This window comes from Ornithorhynchus anatinus, chromosome 10 (assembly GCF_004115215.2).
Source record: "Ornithorhynchus anatinus isolate Pmale09 chromosome 10, mOrnAna1.pri.v4, whole genome shotgun sequence".
Classification (NCBI taxonomy): Eukaryota; Metazoa; Chordata; class Mammalia; order Monotremata; family Ornithorhynchidae; genus Ornithorhynchus; species Ornithorhynchus anatinus.
This window is the reverse complement of record NC_041737.1, coordinates 12,808,617-12,829,122: the sequence shown is the minus strand read 5'-3', so window position 1 is coordinate 12,829,122 and position 20,506 is coordinate 12,808,617. Positions and strand designations below refer to the sequence as shown.

At 41.1% G+C, this 20,506-nt stretch overlaps 1 protein-coding gene across 2 annotated transcripts in view; it reads left to right on the top strand.

The window, feature by feature from the left end:
• Positions 1–20,506, top strand: part of STK24 (serine/threonine kinase 24) — a 58,872-nt gene that overhangs the window by 26,899 nt on the left and 11,467 nt on the right. For both annotated transcript variants that reach the window (XM_007671862.2, XM_007671866.3), the window contains 6 exons: positions 7,462–7,518; positions 13,580–13,688; positions 13,802–13,959; positions 16,050–16,235; positions 18,257–18,402; positions 20,306–20,429. In XM_007671862.2, coding sequence (XP_007670052.1) covers positions 7,483–7,518; positions 13,580–13,688; positions 13,802–13,959; positions 16,050–16,235; positions 18,257–18,402; positions 20,306–20,429 — 759 coding nt within the window. In that variant the 5' untranslated portion in view covers positions 7,462–7,482. The remainder of the gene's footprint in view (positions 1–7,461; positions 7,519–13,579; positions 13,689–13,801; positions 13,960–16,049; positions 16,236–18,256; positions 18,403–20,305; positions 20,430–20,506) is intronic.

Below are 20,506 nucleotides of genomic sequence, written 5' to 3'. Positions count from 1 at the left end.
AGGCAGAAGAAAATGTGAGATTGCAGAGAAGGAATGAGATCAGGGCTGGAAAGGCAAATTTGGGAATCATCCACATAGAGTTGAAGCTGTGGGAGCAAATGTATTCTTCAAGGGAATGGTGTAGATGGAGAATAGAAGGGGACTCAGAACTGAGCCTTGAGGGATTCCCTTAGTTGGAGGGTGTGAGGCAGAGGAGGCGCCCACAAAAGAGTCCCCCAGAGTAAAGCTGTTATGAATTTATCATTATACTCTATTACCGCCTCCTAATGATAACTTCTTTTTACTTTCTGTCTTTGCTACTAGATTGTGAACTCCACGTAGGCAGGAATCATGCCTACTAGTATGCCTACTAAATAGAGTACAGACAGTATAGTGGTTTGCACACTGTAAGCGCTCAATAAATATGATTGAATGAATACTAACTCTAATGTATTCTCCCAAATAGATGCTGAAACTATTTTTTAATTGATTAAAGAGTTTGATTATATGAAGGTTTAAAGTGGATGACTTCAATGTGGAATGATTGTTTTCAAGGTACTAAGGGAAGAAAAATCTTCCAAATTTAAAACGAAACAAAATGCTTTTACACCCAACACCATATCTGGACCATGGCCTCCTAGAGTTTAGGATTCTTTGGACTTGCCATGGTCTTGTGGGAAAAGCTAAAAAGGCCTCGTTGAACTGTATCAGTAAAATGAAATGGGCTGTGGGGCTATTCATGTGATATATTCTTGTGAAAATTGTACAAACTTTGTACAAACCCACTTGCAAACTTTGAGTGTGAGTTTCAGTGCTAGAAAGCCTAGAAAATGAACTTCGGGGCTAGAAAATTGGGCCCTGTATTATTGACCAAGATTGTTACAGGTTTTGTTGGGACATTTTTATGAACACAAGGCTGTTTGTGAGTGGAAGTAATAAATGTTTTGCTGTTCCCTGGAGTTAGTTAAGGCTTGCAAAAAGAATTTTTGTACTATATGGGAAATACTGACCTTGGGGTTAGGCACTTCCTGGCAATTAATGACCAGCTGTAAGAGTGCAAAGCCTGAGGGATATTAACTCAGCAGTTTGCTAATTTGCCCGAGTGTCTGACCTTAGTTCATTATTGTGATTATAAACCATGAAGGATTTTTTAAAAAATGCTGGTCAATGAGTTTATGTGAAAGTCTCCAGCTGTTGTTTTAGTAGACAGCATTAAACATGGACCCAAATTGGGGCTTTACTAAGTAGTGATGTAATGTTCTAAAATGGTCTGAGAAACTGCATTCTTGACCGAAGTGGTTGAACTTGCTTTATGAACTGGTCCTTGTTGTGGCACTCTCTCCCTTTCATCTTTCTCACAGGTTGTCAACTGGCCTTCTGCCTGCTTTCAAAAATGTATCACAATCCTTATCCCCTTTGAAACCACTCTTCTCTCCTTGATTTCCATCTTCAGCAGCTCATTTGGATGGCTTCTTCCACTCTGCCTTCAAGATTTCTCCTAGTTCCCCATCAATACCTGTTCTTCCTCCTACTTAGACAGTGAGCCCCATTTGGGACAGGGACTGTGTCCTACTTGATCAACTTGTATTCATTCATTCATTCAATAGTATTTATTGAGCGCTTACTATGTGCAGAGCACTATACTAAGTGCTTGGAATGTACAGTTCAGCAACAGATAGAGACAATCTCTGCCCAGTGATGGGCTCACAGTCTAATCGGGGGAGACAGACAGCAGAGCAAAATAGAACAAAACAAAAACAAGACAACATTATCAAGATAGTGCTTAGAACAGTGCTTGATGCTTAGTAAGTGCTTAATAAATGGTATTATTGTTATTATTCTAAAAAAACCCTCTCTAGACCCTAACTTCATCTTCTATCTCCCTCTCCCATTCTTGTCCAAATTCATTGACCTGGCCGTGCACATCCACTGCCACCACTTCCTCCCTTCTGATTCCTTTCTTTACTCTCTTATTATCTTGTTTCCTTCCCATTCACTCCACTGAGACCTCTCTCTCCTAGGTTACCAACAGCATCTTTCTTGCCAAAGCTGGTGAACTTTATTTTGCTCTAATCCTCAGTCCTTTTCTGTTTTCAGTTTTCATTCATTCTCCTGGAATGCTCAGACATTCACATGGCATGATCTACTAGCCATAAGTAATTGAATCCCAAATCTCCCTCGCTAGCCATGATGCTTTAATCTGCAATCTTGCATTTCCTTCTGCCTTCAGCACAGCTCTGCGTGGATATCCTGCCAGCACCTCAAACTCAATATGTCAAAACTGATCTCCTCAGTTTCCCTACCAAATCTTCTCCTCCACACAACTTTGCCCATCTCAACTAAGAATACCACCAACCTTCCGATCTCTCAGGCCTGTACCTTCGACATTATCCTTCACTCCTTCCTCTTTTTCAGTCCCCATATTCAGTCTGTCACCAAATACTATCCGTTCTTCCTCCACAACATGTCCTCTCTTTCTTCTCCATCGATTAGAATAGACTCATTCTCGGTCTCTTTTGTGGGTTCCTCCTCTGCCTCCCACCCGCTAACTGTGGGAGTCCCTCAAGGCTCAGTTCTGGGCCCTCTTCTATTCTCCATCTAAATGCCAACTACCATCTCTATGTGGATGATTCCCAAAACTACATCCCCAGCCTTGATCTCTCTCCTTCTCTGTAGTCTTGCATTTCTTCCTGCCGTGGATGTCCCGCTGACATTTCATTCATTCAATCATATTTATTGAGAGCTTACTATCTGCAGAGCACCGTACTAAGTGCTTGGGAGAGTACAACAATAATAGACACATTCCCTGCCCACAACAAGTTTACAGTCTCAAACTTAACATGCCCATAACAGAGTTCCTTATCTTCCCCCTGACTTTTCCATCCTCCATCTTACAAACCCGTAACCATGGCATTAACCTCAGCTTATCTCTCTCTTTCAACCCACATATTCTGTCTGTCACCAAAACTTGTCAGTTCAGCCTTCACAACATTGCTTTCCTCTCCATCCAAACTGCTGCTACACTGATCCAAGCACTTATCGTATCCCACCTTGATTACTTCAGCTGCCTCCTTGCTGATCTCCCTGCCTCCTGTCTCTCCCCACTATGGCCCATACTGGCCTCTTCTGCCAAAAAAATATGACTGGTTATCCTATTGGTTCAGGTACTTGTCATATTGTGGCTTAACTCTAGAGTGGAAACTTGCTGTGGGCAGGGAACACACCTACAAACTCTGTTGTATAGTACTTTTCCAAGTGCTTAGTACAATGCTGTGCACATGGTACATTCTCATTAAATACCTTTCATTGATTGATTAATTACTACATCAGTTTCTTTGCTGACTTCCCTACCACCCTCCCTTCTTTACTCTGATGCCTGGATCTTACAACTTATCACTATTGTTAATTGAAAGAGCTTGGCTCAGGGAACCAAAAAACTTGTGATTTAGTCCTAGTTGTGCAAAAAGGAAAAGAACTTATTGGGGCTATGCCATCAGTCATGGAGATTTCTGACAGAATAATCACCTAGGACATTCCTTGAGGAAGGCAAGTAAATTATATTTCTATTATATTTTCTCTGAGGAAGCAAATTTTTTCTGAGGAAGAAAATTGAGTTTTGATGTCTTACTGTAACAATATCTTTTTGTGTTAGGACAGTAGAATAGGCTTGTATATTTTGCTTGGAAATCTCTTTTCAGGTGTTTGAAAAAATTTTGCCACATACTTGTATTTTGCCTTGCATTGGGTTAATAAAATATCTTAATATTAATACCTTAAATTTTTTTAGACTCTTTTTCTCTGTTTACACATTAATGACCTCATTTTATCCTTGCATCAATTCCAAATTCTTTTTGATAAAGTTGCTTTAAGTGGCAAAATAGGTCCTCACATAGTCTTATCAAATTATGTTGCTTTATTTCCCTTATAAGTGCCTTCAAAATCAGGAAGTAAATAGTTTTGCAAAGGTTGTGATAATCTACATTGGTAATTAGCAGCAGTTAGTCTATAGCTGAGAGTTAGCTATGAGCATGGGTGTGTGTGTATGTGTGATTAGACACACCTGCAAGATACTACTGCCTAGAATAAGGGCTTTTAAGACAATCAGCAGTGTCTTTAGTCTTATAATTTCGTATATAGCTTCCAGGTTTATTTAAAAAAAGATGTATTTTGAATTATTTTTTAACCATATTTTGCAGGAAATCAAGTTCTGTTGTCAAGTTATTTTGAGTCTTTAGTAGTGTTTTATTCCAACATGCAGACTTGAATGTTGCTAGGAGGTGGGGAAGACATACTGGATCATATTCCTTGAAAAAATGGTTAGAGCCTACTCAGTAGCTAATACAGTGGTAGTCCTTTTTCAGGTAATTTCATATGCTAAAATGAAATCTTTTTTAAATCGACTTTTTTTAGGTTGAGTGGAATTGAGGATATATGATGTATGCCTCTTGGAAAACTCAAGTTCTGGTGGGCAACTTCAAAGTAATTCTTTGCTAAAAGTACTCTTGGTCCAATTTTCTTGTTTGAAGCACACATTTGAGCATTGTCCCACAGACATTTCCCTCTGCTCTCCCTCCCCTACCCACCACCCCCGCTCTTCTCCCTTCCCCTCTCCTCAGCACTGTGCTCATTTGTATATATTATTTATTACTCTATTTATTTCGTTAATGAGGTGTATATCTCCTTGATTCTATTTATCCCGATGATGTTGTTTTGTTCTTGTTTTGTTCTGTTTTGCTTTCCTCTCTATCTCCCCCGTTTAGACTGTGAGCCCATCATTGGGCAAGGATTGTCTCTCTTGCCAAATTGTACATTCCAAGTGCTTAGTGCAGTGCTCTGCACATATTAAGCACTCAGTAAACACTATTGAATCTAGGGAATTTTTGCATTCTAATGCCTTCACAATGTTTGGCTTACTGGAGGCTTCTTACAGATGTCTCTTCCTTTGGGCTGATAGACATGGAATGGATTTTGGGAGTGTTATCTAAGTGATGTCTCTCTGGTTCAGTCCCCTCCCTCTGTCACTCGCTCCCCTCCCTGCAGCTTGGGGCATGGGGCTGCTATTCATAAAAGGTACCTCATCATCATTGTCAACAGTATATATTGAGCATCTTTACTGTAGGGAGAGCTTTGAGCTAAGGGCTTAAGAAAGCTAGAAGACGTGATCCTCACCCTTGAGGATCTTAAAGACTAGAAGGGGAGACACACACTGAGATAAATTATAGACTGGAGGAGTAACTATAAATATATGTTATTTAACATATATAACATTAGCGCTTTTGAATGCTGAAGTGCTTAAGGGCCATTGGGGGATATGGTGGGAAGAATATCAGGAAAGGCTTCCTAGAGGAGGTGTGATTCCCAAAGAGCTTTGACGATGGCTCCTTAAGTGGTGAGTAGGAGACTTTGGACCCCTGGAGGTGTGGGTCACAAGGAGGGAGACCCTGGATAAATTGCTTCCTAAGGAGTTTTGACCCGATATTCACCATGCCTCCACCCTCAGACCCACGGCACTTACATACTTATCTGTAGCATTCATTTATATCGATGTCTATCTCCCCATCTAGACTGCAGGCTTATCGTGGACAGGGAACATGTCTACCAACTCTGTTGTAATGTACTTTCTGAAGATCTGCACACAGTAAACACTCAATAAACAAACACCATTGATTGAAAATGCATCACAAGACAAGGCAATGAAAAACACTCAATAAACAAACACCATTGATTGAAAATGCATCACAAGACAAGGCAATGAATCGGATAAGCAGTAATAGAAGTTAGGCTGCTATTTCACCTGCAAAGACAGTTAGGTACAATTAATGGATAATGTTAGTGTTTGAAAATTGAGTGGTTAATTGAAATTGCATTTGACGTTGATTAAAAGCTCAAATAGAGCGGAAGCTTCAGAACTTTAAAAGCCGCTTATTGAGATCGTGTTAGGGCTTGCTAATCTGTGGTTGCTGTTATAGGGAAAGAATGGGAAATATAGCACCGCATTTTCATATTTCATGGCTTTATTTTGGGCTATCTTGTTTGCTTTAGGAAATTTTATCTGGGGCTATCAGATGCAATTTTTGCTGACTAATGGGGAGGAGGATAACTTGTAAATAGGTTAAGTGAGGGTGGAATTTGAGTGAATTTACTCGCTGGGGTTAAGAATAAAATGTTCTCAGGGTATAGAATTGCACAATTAGCTGCAGATGGAGTTTATATCTCTTCTCTGAAACTCCTAAGTGGCGGTAAGGGGAAATTACCAAGGCCCCTGAGAGATTAGCTCATAATCACTAGCCCTCCCCTGACATATTGAAGAAGGAAACTGTTCTGGCGGTGTGGGAAGGAGAACTATAGACCCCTGAAAAAAAGGTTTAGCCATTTCACTGCTGCAGAATGTATGGATCCAATGACCAGAGTGGGATCAGTTCTGCGGCGCCTCATGTATTTGACATGTTCTGATGACGATGGGGGAAGCAGTGTGGTTTAGTGGAAAGAGCACGGGCCTGGGAATCAGAGGATCCCTGATTTAACACTGGCTTTGCCACTTGTCTGCTCTGAGACCTTGGGCATTTTATTTAACTTCTCTGTGCCTCAGTCACCTTATATGTAAAATGGGGATTAAGACTGTGAGTTCTATAGGGGACAGGACTTGTCCAACCTGATTATCCTCCATCTACCCCATTGCTTACACAGTGACTGGCACATAGTAAGTGCTTAACAAATACCATTTTAAAAAGAAGAGTTGTCTTTGTCTCCTAAAATCAGAAATAGTCTAATTGTGTATCTTTCTGAAGTAGCCAAACAGGATCAGAGTTCTGGGAAAAACATTTTCTTTGGGGAATTTAATGCAAATACTCAAGTATCTGCATGGCCCATTTTTTAGATAACTGAGAAGACCCAGTTTGTTTCCAGTCTAGAGATAGAGTCTAGGATGTGTGCCTAGACCCAGGGGTCAAAAATGGGACCCAGGCATGCTAGCCATGCTTGCTAACTGAAACTCTGCACCAGGTCCTTACTTCCTCTTCTAAGCCCTCTAGACTGTAAGCTTGTTGTGGGCAGGGAATGTGTCTCTTATATTGTTGTATTGTACTCTCCCAAGCACTTAGTACAGTGCTCTGCACACAGTGAGCACCCAATAAATACATTTGACTGCCTAAATACAATTGACTGAAGCCACAAAGTGCTCCATTCAACTTTTGACAAGGTGGGCTGTTTTTAGCCCATCTGCAGCAGGAGTTTTGGGTCAGTGGAGAGCTAGAAATAGTCTATCCCATGTATCTTAAAACAATCTGGACATCTGAAAATGTGGCTTTTTGATATTCAGAAGAGGGATGTTTGCCATATGCAGTTATAAGAATTATTGGTCAGCATTTGTGGTTATTGAGCGGGTTTTTTAATCCTCACTCCCAGGGTACCTTTTCTGAAATGAATGGCAGAAAGGCATGATTCTAATCTTTGTGTGTTTTTGTTTTTTGGGTTTTTTTGCAGGATACCAAACTCTGGATAATCATGGAGTATCTCGGTGGTGGTTCTGCCCTAGATCTAGTGAGTACATTCTTGATCCCTCAGTAGAAAATGTCTCTTTAAAAAATTTATCGAAACACCTTATATTTCAGTTCCTGGTTTCCCTCCACCATTTTAGTTAAGTGTATTTGCTTGGCATTGTCTAAACAGTTTCATTTGGTTTGGTTTTTAACCCAGGTTTATCTTTCTGCCATAAACCAAGATGTTATTCTGAAAATACATTCTGAAAATCCTATGAAAAATGAATACATTCTCTCTAAATAACAATCCCTAAATTTTAATGTGGATTAGGCCCTAGGGGAGAAAATAGCAAATGGCTCTTCTTGCCTTCACCACTTTTAATATACGGAAGAATTTATCAATCAATCAGTGGTATTTATTGGCCACTTACTGTGCAGAGCACTATTCTAACTGCTTGGGAGAGTACAGTATAGGAATAAACAGACACATTCCCTGCCCACAAGGATCTTACAATCTAGAGGATGAGATTACAGTCTATTTATCCCATAACTCATTAATTCCCATTAAATCAATTATAGCTAAAGTGATCTTTTTCCCCCCCTCATAAACCAAGGTTTTTCAGGAACACAATCCCCACATATTAGGAGCTCTCCATATAGACTCACAGATAATAACAATAATTTAGGGTAGCAACATAACCTAACAGAAAGAGCACAGGCTTGGGAGTCAGAGGACCTGAGTTCTAATTCACGGTTGTTTGACCTCTAAATGCCTCTGTGCCTCGGTCACCTCATCTGTAAAATCAATCAGTGGTATTTATTGAACACTTAATGTGTGCAGGGAGAGAACAGCACAGCTGACGCATTCCCTGCCTACAATGAGCTTACAAGATTCAAATACCATCATTATTTATAGTACCACCATTATAAATAATGGGAAGCAGCATGGCTCAGTGGAAGGGACACGGGCTTGGGAGTAAGAGGTCATGGGTTCTAATCCCGGCTCCCCCATTTGTCAGCTGTGTGACCTTGAGCAAGTCACTTAACTTCTCTGTGCCTCAGTTACCTCATCTGTAAAATGGGGATAAAGGCTGTGAGCCCCCTATTGGACAGCCTGATTACCATGTATCTACCCAGCGCTTAGAACAGTGCTGGGCACATAGTAAACGCTTAACAAATACCAACATTACTATTATTATAACAAATTACAACATTATTAAGATTCAATGCCTGTTCTCGCTCCTTCTTAGACTGCAAGTCCCATGTGGGATCTGATTTTTTTGAATCTACCCCAGCGTCAAGTACAGTGCTTAACACATAGTAAGTGCTTAACAAATAGTATTATCAGTATTATTACCACTACTATATTGGTTCTAAAGGACTCTGGACCAAAGTTCTCTCCAGTTCCCAGGCTGGTACTCAGGGCTTCACCTGCTGTCACAAGGCAAATGGGCCCCCGCCAAACCCCAGTTGCTTTCCCTGTATTTCCCCTGTAGCTCTGTTTATGTCTTTGTGTCCCCCTCCTTGGTCTTGGGAGAGAGAACGAGAGAGGGAAAGAGAGGGAGAAAGAGAGAGATATGGATGGATGAATGGATGAATGTCTTTGCCCCTTTCTTTATCCTGGGGGGTACATATATCCTCCCCAGCCTCAGGTATTTGGGTCTGCACCCCCTGCTCCCTACAGTCTGAAAATTCCTGATATTAACAAGCCTCCAAACTTCCATCCAAATCTAACAAAAAAGGAGTACAAAAAAGCTAGAAACTGAAAGAAGTTATTTTAAAAAGCAGCTTAATAAGGTCATCGTAAATGACCTGGCCGAATAATCTTGATCTTGCTCATGGTGTAATGGATAGAGAATGGGCCTGGAAATCAGAAGGTCATGGGTTCTATTCCCGGATCCACCACTTGTCTGCTGTGACACCTTGGGCAAGTTACTTCACTTCTCTGTGCCTCAGTTATCTCATCTTTAAAATGGAGATTGAGACTGTGAGCCCATGTGGGACAGGGACTGTGACCAACCTCATTGCTTGTATCCACCCCAGTGCTTAGTACAGTGCCTGGCACATAGTAAGCACTTAACAAATACCATTATTATTATATGTTAGGCTAATAACCAATATTAACTCCTGACTTATTTCCATTTAAATCAGGGTCTATTATAAACAATTGTAATATAGAAATATGTTTTCATTTCTTATTCTGTTGAGATATATTGCACAAGGGAAGCTTAATTTTTAACTATTCCCATTACAAAATTGGTTCTCCTAATACCTTCAGAGTAGAATTCCATTTGTACCATTTAGAAACTTGCTTCAAGGCTCACCTCTGACTTCAAGTCATTTTTGACTTCATTTTTCAGTTCTGCTGAGCTGTAATTATACTGTCTCAAAATGTTTGAGATATTCTCCACGGTGATTGCCACAGAAATTTTAAACCTCGCTCAGCTACTTCAAGTGGAAATCGATCTTGCTCTGCCCCTTATCTCCAACACTTTCCCACTTCCCTGTCCCCTCTTCTCTGTTTTACAGTTTTTTTCAGTTTAACTGAAATGTTTCATTGATTTTTTTTTCCGTTAGCCACAGTCTACCACATTTCCTAGATGTATAAAGGGAGTAGTGAATAGACACGCTTGAATCTCTTTGCAGTGATCTGCTCTAGGGACAGCCATGTTTATTTGGTTTGAAAACCTGTGCAGTAGTAAAGGGTTTATTTTATGCCCACTGAACCCTTTAAGCCCTTAGTATTCGCCGCACCCTCCATCCCAACTACTTATGTACATATCTATAATTTGTTTTAACATCTTTCTCCTCTTCTAGACTGTAAGCTTGTTGTGGGCAGGGAACGTGTCTACCAACTGTGTTGTATTGTACTCTCCCAAGTGCTTAGTTCAGGGCTCAAATAACTGATTAATGCTGCACTGCCGTTGGCTTGGGCAGGTCTGGAAAAATCCTGTGTGTCACGTTGGGTGGGACTGTTCCAGGTGCTGGTGCTTTGGGCCAGCCCAGCCCAAGTATGCATGAGAACATTGGGGCCTTTTCAAGCATTTAATATGAGGTTACAGGGGAAAATGGAGTAACTGAAGACTTTTAAGGGAAGGGAAGGGAACTAGGAAGTGAAAATGGATATGATGGATTAAAAGAATGAAAAGATGTCACCTGTAATTTACAAGACACTCCTTAAAACTGTGGGAACCGATACGCCAATCTATCGTATTTATAGAGCCCCTACTGTCTGCAGAACATTGTACTAAGCAGTTAAGGAAGTACAGTGGAATTAACATACATAGTCCTTGTTCTTGCAGTCTTTACAGGGACACAAACATTAGAATATGTTATGTATATTAGGAAGAAAGACAGGGATTAAAGTAATAGGGTGTTTATGCTATAGAAGGTGGTGAGTACTTAGTACTTAGTTGGTGCAAAAATGCTCATTGGGCAGTGGTGGAAATTAATCACGTGAGCTGGAAGCCAGGGTAGAACTCCTGGATGCGTGATTTCAGATTGGCTGGACACATCAAGCTAAACTAAAACTATAGAAACTAAAAGACTTTAGCTGATAAAAGAATCATCTTGGAAGAAGTACTCGATCTAAGTAAAACTTTTGCAATCAAATTAACAGCAGTCAATTTTTTAAAATTGATACCCCAAGCTAATGTATCTCAGGGTAAGATGAATGAGATAGTGTTAAAAATCGATAGAAGCACAAAGCAGAGCAAAATGCAAGAACAGATTGAAGCTTAAAGTTCATTTCCAAAAGCATTGAATTTCCTGGAAAATCTTTGTTTGCCTATTCACCATTTCTTCTTTTGTTCATTCATTTCTCTTCCCTAAAAACACTGTTCTCATAGAATGGACACTGTCGAATCCAGTTGTATTGTATCTACTGCAGTGCTTCATAGTTAAGCGCTTAGCAAATATTATTATTATTGTTAATAATAATATTATTTCTGTCCTTACTGTGGAGCACTGCAGTGGATAGTAATAATGGCAAGTTGCCATATGTGACATGCATTAGAATTTGATTCAGCATAATTTTGTCTTTGGAGTAATTACTGCTGAACGCTGTGTTCCATAGTACCTTTTAGGTGAAAATAAGAATCAACATGAGTGCACCTTTTAGCAAGGCAAATAATCCCACAATCCCTGGGGCTCCTCTTCATACTTTTTGGGGAAGCCTTTCTACATGGGCTGCTCGGGTGGGCGTGAGGAAGAAGGGTTGGTGTTGTGGATGTTTGGACAGGTGCGAGCTGCATTGACCCCAGATCGAGCCTACCACCCCTTCTCATCCAAAGAGACAGAGCCTACATGCTCAGTTCATACCACAGATTAGATGTGGAAACAAGACCCGTGTAGATTTATGTGAACAATTTTGTGCACTCTCAATTCTGCCACAATGTGCATGTATGCTCCGCGCTTGGCTTGGATGCTGTGAGGGAATTTAAGGAATTTTTATGCCACAATGCACACCTGTTTGGATTACATGCACTGGTTGTATGTGGTATCAGGCACAGTTAGTTCTGAAGTGTGATTTTTCTTTAAGATGATGTTTTGCAAAAGACAGTAACCCCCATTATAGGAAAACTGGGTGCATCATGAACCACAAATCAGCCAACTCAGCTATTCAGAGTCGTCTTGTAGTTTGTGAGTAACCTGGGCCCCCCTTATGTATCTTCTTCTTCTTTTCTGCTTTCAATCACTTCCTCCATAGAGTAAACCAGGGGAGAGAATGGAGGTGAAATGTCAAGTCAGTCAGGGTAACTTTTTAACAACCTTAGTCAGATGGTTCAGGAGAAGTGGATGAAAAACTTGGTTGCTGTAGAAACATGAAGTCTGCTGAAATCTGAGGAGAAAATCAGATTTTTGTTTTATGGAAAACACCGTCAAAAGGGAAAGCAGGTCCATAACTAAGGTATCAGTGCTTCTGTAGAGAGGATTGCTTTTCTAAAAAAGATTAATGTTGCTTTTCTCTTTATTTATTTGGGGAGTTTCTGTTTTCAGGTAAAGTAATATTAGAAATGTGCAACAAACTGACTTAGAACAAGCTAATTAATTTGTTACCTTGCCTCACTTAAGAAAGTTTTGCATTGACCCAGGATTTGGAGAATCCTGTTTGTACTTGTTAGTGAACTTGTAAGCAGCAATGGATAGAGTTCTGTTCTGTGCAAGCCCCAGAGGGGAGTTCCAGGCCTGGGCCTCTCCCTCCCTTGGGCTGGGATGTAAGTTTGGGGACAAGGAGGGGAGTGGTTTGAAACTCCAGGTGTTCCTGGGACTGGTAGTTCTTCAGGTTTGAAGATGCCTTAGAGCATCATTGAGATCTAGCTAAACTGGAGAGGGCCAGGTCATTTAAAACTGCAAGAGTTGCATTCTTCATCGAAAGGAGCCCAAACTACAGTCCGTCATTGGGCAGGCTCCTCAAAAAGAACCGGGAAAGGGTTAAAAGGGATAGCAATGTGTACCTCCTTTTCTGTTTCCTGTTTCTGCATTTGTAATCCGTGTGTGTGTGCATGCGTGCCCACCCATTCTCCATTAGACTGGTTACCCATGAGGAGTTTACCACCTTGTCTTGCTGTTTTCTTTGCAAATACCTCACAGCTCCTACTGCAGAACTCTTCACACAGTGGAGGCTGAGGAAACAGTTTTTTTTTAATGCCATTTGCTAAGCGCTTGCTACTTTACAAGCACAGGGGATAATGTGGGATGTGTCCAACATAGGGCTCACAGTATTAATCCCCCTTTTACAGATGAGGTAACTGAGGCACAGAAAAGTTAAGTGACATTCCCAAGGTCATCCAGCAGACAAGTGGTAGGGCAGGGATTAGAATCCAGGTCTTTCTGACTCCCAGGCCCATGCTCTACCCACTGAGTCTTGCTGCTTCTCCTGGGCCATACAGTTTTGAAAGATTGAAGCCATTGACTTTGCCCCTGGTAAAATGTTTGGAGGAGGTTTAGGGATTTATCTATGAATTTCACTTATCCAAGCTGCTCCTGTGCTTTGGGGATGACTGAGAGTGGACTGACCTTGGCATTTTCTCCTCATTCCATGTTGTCTCTGGTCGAATGCTCTTGGCACTGAAGATGGTACATAAGTGACTTTAACATAATGCAGTGTTTGTTTCTGTTAGTTAGAACCTGGCTCTCTAGACGAAATTCAGATTGCTACAATATTAAGAGAAATTCTGAAAGGACTCGACTATTTGCATTCAGAAAAGAAAATCCACAGAGATATTAAAGGTAAGGAAAAAAAATTTGCTTTTTCTCCCCATAGTGACACTGAACAGCTGTGGGAATTTCATCTGGAACAAAATTCCAAAATTTAATACTGTTTCATCTATTTTGTTTTCTAGCGGCCAATGTTTTGCTGTCTGAACAAGGAGAAGTGAAACTTGCAGATTTTGGAGTAGCAGGGCAGCTGACAGATACCCAAATAAAAAGAAATACCTTTGTGGGCACACCTTTTTGGATGGCCCCTGAAGTAATAAAGCAGTCAGCGTATGACTCAAAGGTACAGCCAGATCATTTTTCCAAGCTCTGAGATTGTACTTTTTGTCATCTGTTCCTTTTGTGATGATGCATTGCGAAAGTTATACTTAGTATGAGAGGCCAGAGAGCTCCAGAAGCACTCACACTGCTGTGGGCCTACTTTCGACTCTGCCATTTGATCTTTCACACTCCACTATGGCAGGATTTGGGTTAGCTAAAGGCCCAGACTAGAAACTTGGTCCAGCAAGGCCAGTCCAAAGTTGACCATTGGGACAATCTGCTAGGAAGGGCTCTAGACTGTAAGCTTGTTGTGGGCAGGGAATGTGTCTATCAACTCTGTTATATGGCATTCTCCCAGATGCTTAGTACAGTGCTCTACACACAGTATGTGCTCAATAAATATGATTGATTGGAACACCCTTTTCCCCCTGCGAACAAGACACCAGAGAGCGGAAAGGAGAGGGCAGGAGGAGCCACATACTCAGGTCTCCGCTGGTAGTGGCAGTTGTTATGGTAACTCCCACTGGAAGCAACTCACTCTGTAAGGGGCTTGGGAAAGTACCACACGGTCCCTGCCTACAAGGAACTTATTCATTCATTCATTCATTCAATAGTATTTATTGAGTGCTTACTATGTGAAGAGCACTGTACTAAGCGCTTGGAATGTACAAATCGGCAACAGATAGAGACAGTCCCTGCCATTTGACAGGCTTACAGTCTAATCAGGGGAGACAGACAGACAAGAACAGTGGCAATAAATAGAGTCAAGGGGAAGAACATCTCATAAAAACAATGGCAGATAAATAGAATCAGGGTGATGTACATCTCATTAAACAAAATAAATAGGGTGATGAAGATATATACAGTTGAGCGGACGAGTACAGTGCTGAGGGGGTGGGACGGGAGGGGGGAGGAGGAGAGGGAAAGGGGGGAGAAGAGGGTTTAGCTGCGGAGAAGTGAAAGGGAGGGTAGAGGGAGCAGAGGGAAAAGGGGGGGAGCTCAGTCTGGGAAGGCCTCTTGGAGGAGGTGAGCTTTAAACTTATCCACTGTTGAAGGAAGCAGACGTGAAAACATTCACAAAGCATGGAATTAAAGTAAATAATTAAGGCATGGAATTAAATAATTGAAGGCACAATTGCAAATACATATTTAGATCCAAATTCCATGATTGGTTTAAATGAATGCATATGTTCTAGAGGTGAGGGTTGGTTTTATACAACTTGAGGAATTGGAAATTATTTGGGGAAAACTTTTTGGAAGAGGTAGGATTTTAGGAGGGCTTTGAAGGTGGGGAGGGCTGAGTCAGGGAGGATTTAGATGGCTAAGGGTCCTGGGCTAGGGGAAACTCTCCACTGGAAGAGGTTGCATCCTCTCTAGGATCCCAACAGGAAACGAGGGCCAGCAAGGAGAAGATGGAAAGGCAGGGACTTCCAATCTTTAACCTTCCCTTCCCTCTTGTAGACCAACAGGGTAGTAGGTATGCTGCTTGTCACTGACTTCCGCAGTGAGTTCATTGAGGGCGTTTGGGACTCTGTCGGAATCAGGACTTGTTCTAGGAAGCAGCAGGGCATAGGGGGAAGAGCACAGGCCTGGGAATCAAAAAGACCAGGGGTCTCATCCCAGCTCTGCCACTTGTCTGCTCTGTGTGACCTTGGGTAAGCCACTTCACTTCTCAGTGCCTCATTTTCTCATCTGTAAAATGAGGATTAAGACTGTGAGCCCCTCGTGGGACAGGGACTATGTCCAACCTGATTAAATTGCATATACCCTAGAGCATAGTCCAGTGCCTGGCACACAGTGAGTGCTTAATAAGTAACCACAGCCATTATTATTATTATATTTTTGTTCTTATTAAATGCTCCCAATCACTTTGTATAGCATTTGCATACATTAGACACCTAAGAAATACTGGTGATGAGGTGATGATCCCACTCTCCCTGCATGTTCCTATTGCATGGCCCAGTTAGCAGAACTGATGACTGACTTTCAAGATGCGATTTACTGTTTTCAAAATATTAGGAGCATTCATGGGCATTTCTGGATCCAACTTGGCCAGGACCTAAAAGCGCACTGGTAAAACCCGGCTCTCTGTGTGACCCTCTTGTATTGCAGGCAGACATCTGGTCTTTGGGCATAACAGCCATCGAGCTTGCCAAGGGCGAACCGCCTCATTCAGACCTGCATCCAATGAAGGTTTTATTCCTCATCCCAAAGAACAGCCCGCCAACGCTGGAAGGCAACTACAGCAGATCCCTCAAAGAGTTTGTTGAGGCCTGTTTGAACAAGGAGCCAAGCTTTGTGAGTCTCAAACATTTTCATCCCTATTTCCAACATTTTATGGAGTTATGAATTTATGATATGCTTTATTTTGATTTCTCTGGCCACCGGGGAATTTTGGTTTAGAAGGTCTGTGTAGAGCAGAGGAATTAGAATAGGCCTGCAAATGTAGCAGGCATCGTTTTCACCTGTATGTTGGTTGCTGTGAAGGATTGCTGGGAGCCAATGTGTCCTCAGTTCTCAATCCCTCTAGAAGCCCTACTACCTTTCTGCCCTTGCATTTAAAGTAAAAGACTGGCACTTTGAGCCTCAAGGTCATGTATACTTCTCTCTCTGTAGAACCAAATTCCCAGAATTTTCCCCAAAAGGCAGTTAAATCAAAATCTCAAGGAGAAGTAACATGGCCTAGTGCTTGGATCTGAAGAGCACAGGTCTGGAGGTCAAAAGGACCTGGGGTCTAATCCCAGCTCCACCACTTGTCTGCTGTGAATCCTGGGGCAAGTCACTTGACTTCTCTGTGTCTGTTACTCGTACTCAAGTTACTCGATTATACAGATTACAGTTTCACAGTAATCTGTGAAATGGGGATTAAGACTGTAACTGTGGGGCATGGACTATGTCCAACCAGACTAGCTTTTATCTACCCAGGACTTAGTACAGTTCCTGGTACACAGTAAGTACTTTACAAATACCATTTTTAAAAATAGTAATAATAAAAAATGTGGTATTTGTTAAGCACTTACTATGTGCCAAAGCACTGTACTAAACCCTGGAGTAGATACAGGATAATCAGATTGGACACAGTCCCTGTCCCATGTGCAGTCACAGTCTAAGTAGGATGGGGAACCAGTATTTAATCTCCGTTTTACAGATGAGGAAACTGAAGCACTGAGAAGTTGTGAGTTTCCCAAGGTCAGGCAGTTGGCAGAGCTGGGATTAGAACTCAGGGCCTCTGACTCCCAGTCTGTTTCCACTAGGCCATGCTGCTTCTCAGGTCAGTTTTGTACCTCTTGGGTTTGTATTTCAAGATCAAATGGGTCTTCTGTAGATCTGGATTTTTACTCTCACTAAACGGAATCTTTGAGGGATCTGAAGAGAGATTAAAAGTTCTGTGCTACATGGGTACATGGCTGTTTAGCTTTTTTCTGTTCCTACTTGTAGCCACAAATTTAAGTTCTTAATTTCTCCCTAATAGGGAAAAAAACTGTTTTACATATACTTGTCAGCACATGGGCTGATATTTTAAGCTTTTAAACCCAGAATATTAATCAATTCAGTTTGTAGTTTAAAAAAAGTTCACTGATCTATAAACATTTTCTGACTGTGGCTTTTTCTTCTTATTGAGGTGACCTTGAGCTAATGCGGGTAGTGTTTTATTTTTCATTGTACTTCCCTGTCTTCTTTTGCTTTACCTTGGCTTAAGCTTAGGTTATAAAACTTATTTTCTCCTGTGGATCTGATGAGACAATTCTACTGCCAAATTTGAGGCTGAGAGATAATTTCCTTAAAATAATATTATAAACCCAAGTTTAAAATGTAGTTCCAGGTCAAGCAACAATTCGCTGCAAGGAATGAAAATCTTTTTAGACTTGGCAGAGGGAAACTTAGTCTATTTCTATGGAAATGTTTTCCATTTGACAGGTTATAGAAGAAATAGTGAATGAACCTCGCTGGATCTGAAAAGCTTGGCTCCCAGTAGGAACCTGGGGGTGGAGTTGGTTATTTGGCTTTGACTTGGTTCTTCTCTGAACAAGAACAAGACTATGATGTTCTGGTGTGCTAGTTTAAACCAAAAAACATCCTTTGGATAAGTAGAACCCAGGGGAAAATGATCAAAATAGAATTTAATGCAACTGTATTTTCTTTCTCTCTCTCTCTCTCTCTCTCTCTCTCTCTCTCTCTCTCTCTCCCTCCTTCCCCCCACCCTGCCCCCCACATGGAATTGTCCATTTAGTCTTTATTAAAATGATAGTATGGTAGTTCATACTGATTTGATGAGTGTAAAGCTTCGGTTCTTACATTAATTTCTTTTTGTTTTTAAGAGACCCACAGCCAAGGAGCTGTTGAAACACAAATTCATCATTCGAAATGCCAAGAAAACATCGTACTTGACCGAGCTCATTGACAGGTACAAAAGATGGAAGGCTGAACAGAGCCATGACGACTCTGGCTCTGAGGACTCTGATACGTAAGTGTGTTTCCTTATTTAACGTTTTTCCTTCCTCTCCCTCCCTCCACATTTTCCCATAAGCATCAAACTGTTTCAAGAAAGCTTTCCAGAAGACTAGATTTTTGAAGCTTGAGAACCCTTAATTTGACTGCCTGAAGTGCTGTTAGGAAACTTGAAAGAGTTCTAATCATGAAGAACTTGGAAATGTGGAGATTCTTAAGGATTTTGAAGTTTCTGAAGTGATTTTTAAAAGTCAAGTTTAAAGGCAATTGATTAGTCAGGTTGTATATTTTAAGCATCATATCAATCAAGGGAATGTATTGAGCGCTTACTAGTATTGAGCGCTTACTATGTACAGAGCACTGTACTAAGCACTTAGAGTTCAAGTGTGACCTAGAGAAGCAGCGTGCCTAGCAGAAAGATCATGGGTCTTGGAGTCAGAGGACAAGGGTTCTAATTTCTGGCTCTGCCACAGGTCACTTTACTTCCTCTGTGCTTCAGTTCTCTCCTCTGTAAAATGGGGATTAAGACTGTGAACCCTATGTGGGACAGGGACTGTGTCCAACCTAATTAACTTGTATCTACCCCAGCTCTCAGAACAGTCCTTGGCACATAGTAAGCGAGTAACAAATACCATAATAATAATAATATAATCATATATAATTGTAATTATTATTATTATTATTACAGTACAACAGAATTAACAGAAATGTTCCCTGCCCATAAGGAGCTTACAGTCATATGTCCTTTAGTGGTAGTGGTAATAGTATTTATTATATGCCTGCCGTGAGTGGTGCACTGTACTTAAGTGCTGAGAAAGGATACACAAATGAGATTTACACATGGGCCCTGGTCCTCAGGGGCTCACAGTCTAAAAGTGGACCCTCTCCTTGGAGGGCTGTGAGAACTAGATAGGTGAAGGAAGGAAGGCCAAATAAAGGAACAAAATTAGAAACAACGGCGTTATGGTAGTGCCCATGAGGAACTTGGACCTCTAGGTGCCAGAGATAAATTTTTATCCATGGGTTAATGAAGCTATCATTTGAAAATTTTCAGGTGTGGCTGGACTAAAGACACACAGTTACCTGCTGCAGGGAAAATCATGGATTCTAATCACAAATCTTCATGTATGTCAGAAACTGATTTCCAGATCAGCTTATCTTCTGCGATTATGTTGAACATTGTTTTCTCAGGTTTGAAAGCTTCAGTGGTTGTTTAAACTTTACTAATCTGCTGAATGCCACTAAGCTTTCTAGAAAAAAAAGAAAATAATAATAATGTTGGTATTTAAGTGTATACTATGTGCCAAGCACTGTTCCAAGCATTGGGGTAGATACAAGGTAATCAGGTTGTCCCACATAGGGCTCAAAGTGTTCACCCCCATTTTACAGATAAGGGAACTGAGGCACAGAGAAGTTAAGTGACTTGCCCAAGATCACACAGCTGACAAATCGTGGAGCCGGGATTAGAATCCATGACCTCTGACTCCCAAGCCCGGGCTCTTGGCCATAATGTTAATCAACTTTCTAAAGCTCTAGTGAGCAAAGACCAAGACCTAACAGTGTCATCTCAAGTGATTTCACTCACTTGCAGCTGAAGATACCCAGTTTGATATGGTGGGACTAGATTCCATTTTTGATTGCTTCTGTTCTCATTCAGTCTGATAATAATGATGATAGAATTTGTGAAGCACTGACTGTGTGCCAAACACAGGAGTTGGATGGAAGATAGTCCCTATCCCACTAGGTTCTCACAGCCTAAGAGGCAGGGAGAACAGATATTTATCCCCATTTTGCAGTGGAGGAACCTGAGGCCACACAGGTAAAATTTCTTGTATTTTGATTATTAGCTTCCATCTTTTGAATATTCTTTAAATTTTCACCTATTTGGTGATGGAAGATTGATGAATTTTTATTTTAAGGGAAACAGAAGGCCAGGCATCCGGTGGCAGTGACTCAGGGTCCTGGATCTTCACAATCCGAGAAAAAAATCCCAAGAATCTTGAGAATGGAACAGCTCAGCCACAAGAATTGGAAAGAAATGAGGTAGAGTGCTTTGGCTGGATTAGTAATTAAGTGATTAGAGAATAATCAGTAATAAGGAAATTACAATTCAATTCTTT